Source organism: Sinocyclocheilus grahami, unplaced genomic scaffold, assembly GCF_001515645.1.
Source record: "Sinocyclocheilus grahami isolate Dianchi unplaced genomic scaffold, SAMN03320097.WGS_v1.1 scaffold1485.1, whole genome shotgun sequence".
Classification (NCBI taxonomy): domain Eukaryota; kingdom Metazoa; phylum Chordata; class Actinopteri; order Cypriniformes; family Cyprinidae; genus Sinocyclocheilus; species Sinocyclocheilus grahami.
This window is the reverse complement of record NW_015506664.1, coordinates 509,036-513,689: the sequence shown is the minus strand read 5'-3', so window position 1 is coordinate 513,689 and position 4,654 is coordinate 509,036. Positions and strand designations below refer to the sequence as shown.

Below are 4,654 nucleotides of genomic sequence, written 5' to 3'. Positions count from 1 at the left end.
TTTTTTTTTTTTTTGTCTAAAAACGTGAAAGGTTTATAAAGATGTATGCTAAACAGACAATTATATTTTATTGTAAAACCTGACAAGATCGTGAAATCGAAAGTGAAAGCATCCGAAGCCCGGCTTATAACACAGCAAAAGAGGAACTCCCGTTCACAAAATTCAAATCACAAATAATACTACTGATGAAAAAGAACAGGTTGAATGTTAACTACGTTCGTTTCCATATAACTATAAACTACGATAAAAGTTCATCAGCATGCATTGATTAACAGCATGTTGTAGCGCAAAAAAAAGCGCTAGTGCAACCACCTGAGAAAGTTAATTGCAAAAGAGCGAGCAGTGGGAAGAATGAGTCTGGAGCCCTGAATTGCTCAGCTCCCTGTCAATGATCTAGCACCCCCTCAGCACCTGCCTTCAAGATTCTCTGGCGCCGCCCCTGGTACATCAATGTATTTTTGAAAAGCAAAAATTAAGTTTGTCCAACTCTAAACCCAGTCCCCATGTAAATTAGGTTATTAAATAAAAAACTAGCAAAATATTTGCCCAGTGTCCCCACCACTTTTCAAAGCAAAGTTACGCCACTGATCTGTAGTGTTGGTAGCACTGTTCAGAGGTGTGTCTGACTGACTGACAGCCGCTTGCGTAGTTTCTTCTCAGGGCATGTGTGTGGTAATGTGGTTGAGTGCAAGAATGTCCAAACACACTTGCTGTTATAAAAGGTCTGTCATTGTTATTGTTGTATTATTTGTGTACTATTATAATATTTTAAAAGAGCTTTTATTTTTGTATTTTCAGTTTTAACTTTAATTTGAGCAAAATTGTTAGTATTTTTATTAGAATTTAGTATTATTTTATTAGTCATTTTTATTTTAGATTTTTTTATATTTCTGTTTAATTTCAAAATTAAAAAACGCTGGGTTAAATACAACCCAGTGCTGGGTAAAATAGGGACAAACCCAGCAATTGGGTTGTTTTGACCCAGCGGTTGGGTTACTACCCAGAAGGTTAAACATGTAACCCAACCGCTGGGTCAAAACAGCCCAATTGCTGGGTTTGTCCCTATTTTACCCAGCGCTGGGTTGTATTTAACCCAGCATTTTTTAGAGTGTAATATTAGTTCTTAAGTAATCATGGCCCGGTTTCACAGACAGGGTGCCAGGATTAAGTCTTAGTTCAATTAGAGAATTTAAGTAGCTTTTATAAATGTGATTTAGAAAAAAAACATTACTGGTGTCCATCTTGAGACAAAACAATAACACTGACAAATCGTAAGATATGTCCGTGCAACTAGCTTAAGCCTTGTCTGAGAAACTGGGGGCAAATGTAAATATTTCATTTATGTTAAATTTTTTTTCTTCTGTATATATATATATATATATATATATATATATATATTTTTTTTTTTTTTTTTTTTAACTTTTTGTCTAATCTTTTTATTTTGTTGACATACTGAAATGACCAGAAGTGTAAGTTTCAGCTAGAAGTTTATTAACTTCATCAAGACAAATTTTAAATATTGGCTTGAGAAAGACTGATTGAATGACTGATTTATAGTTTGAACATTTAATGTGTTGCATTTCTCTGAATTCCATTACCTTTATTCCTCTTCCAGTTCAAATTCAAAATCCACCTCATGTTTTGAAAAGCAGCCAGTTTTTAAATTCTGACTTTTGCCCAGCGCTGGTTTGTTCATGCATCAGATCTCATCTCTCCTATGATGTTCTCCCAGCAATTATTTCCAAATCGCTGCTTTTCTCTCTCGTCTGATCTCTTTCACTGTAGATTTTCCTCTTTTATTCTCGTTTTTGTCTGAATGCAAGCGTGTTCGGGACGGCGTAGCCTAGGGGTGAACAACCAGAAGGTTAGAGGCTTTGAGGTTTTGAGGTTAGTGTTGATCCTTCAAGGCGCTGAACCTCTAAAGGTGTAATGAGCGCACTTTCACATGATTCACGTCAGCGTTCCCAATCCAATGGAGTGTCGAGCTGCATTGCTGCACACCAGTCAGACATTGAAAGGCAGAAAGTGCAGCCAGTGATCACAGTGATTAATCTGCATGATGTATCATTTTGTGATCAAAACCAATCAAAGAATCAAAACCCAGCAGAAGCTTGATGCGTTGAGTTGTACAACATGCCACTGAATCCTCGTTGTGACATTCAGAGATAAATGTTGTGTGCAGCACATGACACTTGTGTTCATAAAAGCCCTGAATAAGTTGTTCAATAAAAGCGTCGCATGAATGACTAAAGTTTTAAGTAGAGGTCAACCGATATTGTTTTTTGACAGCCAATGCCGATATTTTAGAGTGCAGTGTGGCCGATATAGTTCCAATGTGTGTGTAACATTTGTACTTTAAATTTGAACTAATATTTAAGAAATTTAAAATGATTTTGAACATTTATTTAATTTAAATAAACATACTTCAAATGACAGCTTCTTGATTCTGTAATCTTATCACAGAATTTTTCCACAAATAAAGAAATATTAAAAACATCTAAATAAAAAGGAAGTACACATTGTAACCAACAGGGTAATCTGGGAAGTTTGTGTGCATTGGGAATCATATTTTTTTTTCAAATAAAGCCAAGGTAGCACTCATTTTGCGTGCAGCACACAGTGGAAATGGCATGAATTTGACAGTGGGCAAATAGATAAAGCGCAGTATGGTTTGAAATCAATATAAAAATAAAAAAGTCTAAATAAAAGTCCCACCTCGAAAATATCGGCTAAGTATCGGCACAATAATGTTGCTGAATTTAAATGTCTTAAAGCTAGTGGTCGACCGATTTATCCCCAAGGCCGATATATCGGCCGATGTTTGGCATTTTGCAGCTATCACATCGGCCGATATATCGGACTTGGGGATATATCGGTTGCAGAGCAATGCATTAAAATGTTAAAATATACTATCGACTCACTGCAAACCATGTGACTTTTCTTCTTAACTGAAGCTTGTATTCTTTTAAATATTACGGTGACCGAAAAGTGTAAAAAGACCCACATTTAAGAAATATATCAATAATATAAATTCAGGAGTAAAACCTGTTAACAATATCATAAACGGGTAACACTTTACAGAAAGGTTCTTTAATAGCTTTTATTAATCTTTATTTTATTTATTAAATAAAAGTGTATGTATATCATGCCAAACATGTTCTATTGGATTTTAAATCTTTCTAATTCTCTAAGAAAATTGTTTTAATCTGTTTATACCCTTGAAAAGGTTAAGTTAATCCAAATTGAGAGTAAAAAAAAAGTATTCAATATATTTATGAATATAAATATGACATATAATGTGTAAATATAATGGGTAAAAATATTGTTATTAATTTCCTCATTTAAAATTTAATAACCCTAATTTTAATTAATTTTTTTAATAAAAAATTAACGTAAAACCAAAAATAAAAATGATTGAATAAAAATGATTAAATAAACAAACAATCAAACAATTTTAATAACTCAAGTTTAAGCTGACATAGCAGAAACAAACACATATTAATAATTGATAAGTTTTTGATAATTAAAATAACTGACTAACTGAAATAAAACAAGTTGAAGTTGAAGCTGAAAACTGAAACAAATAAAAATGAATTAAATTAACGTATTGTGAACAAACATGACTTAACAAATGATAAATAGTATATTTAAAAAAATAGAATTAGCCTATAATAAATAAAAAAAAAAGATCAGTTCAGTGTTATTTAATGTTTACCTAATGCATTACTTATTACCTAATTACCTAATTACATAATAGTAACAAATTCTTATTGTAAAGTTGTACCAATTAATTTAGCTTTTAATTTTTTAATTTTTTCGGGTTGTTCCGGTGAAGAGTAAGGACTGTTGTCAACTCTTATAACATTTGAGCATGACATATTGATGTTGTTGGTTTGGTGCGTGTGTGTGTGTGTGTGATTGTGTATGCTTTGTTTATGTTTTCTGGTTCTTTATGGTTCAGTTTGAGTGGATGCTCATGTTTCCTCTATTCTCCCTCTCTTTCATTTACTCTGTTTCTTCTCCTTCGGCCTCTCACGGTTCTCTGTTCTCTGCTTGTGTTCAGCGTTCACCACATGAACCTCGTTCTTCACTGTCAGATTCAGACGCACAGAGGTGCTGAAGTGTGTGTGTGTGTGTGTGTGTTGCAGTGTTTTAATCTGGATAAGTTTGAAGGCGTCAGCACTGAGGCTGTGCTGGTTGAGCAGTCTTTGAAGCTCCTGATTCAGGACCGCTTCTGGGCCGGTCTGGTCTTCACGGATCTGGACCCCGCTGACCAGCGGACCCCGCCACACATCAGATACAAGATCCGCATGGACATCGAGGAGACCGAGAGGACGGACAAGATCAAGGAGAGGTCAGAAACACACACACCACATCAACACATGACAGTGAAGACGCTTGTATACTTCAGGGGAAAAAAATTATATTAATAAAAAAAGAGCTCAAAAAAGTAAAAATAATGAAATTAATTAAAATGCATGAGTGAATCGTTCACTATAAGCTCATGCATGTGTATGCAATATGAATTTAGAAAACACATAGAGTCTGACCAATACTTTTCCTCATTTAATATTTATCCAGACCTAACCTAACTACTTTTTGAAATTCAACCCACTTATAGTAACACATCTGCAAATGTAAGCAGAATATGGAC

The 4,654-nt window shown here is 34.2% G+C and overlaps 1 protein-coding gene across 1 annotated transcript in view; it reads left to right on the top strand.

The window, feature by feature from the left end:
* LOC107570626 (ATP-binding cassette sub-family A member 1) overlaps window positions 1-4,654 on the top strand; it is a 128,946-nt gene that overhangs the window by 37,162 nt on the left and 87,130 nt on the right. The window contains 1 exon segment of the mRNA XM_071582353.1: window positions 4,064-4,354. Within this exon segment, the coding sequence (XP_071438454.1) occupies window positions 4,064-4,354 (291 nt within the window).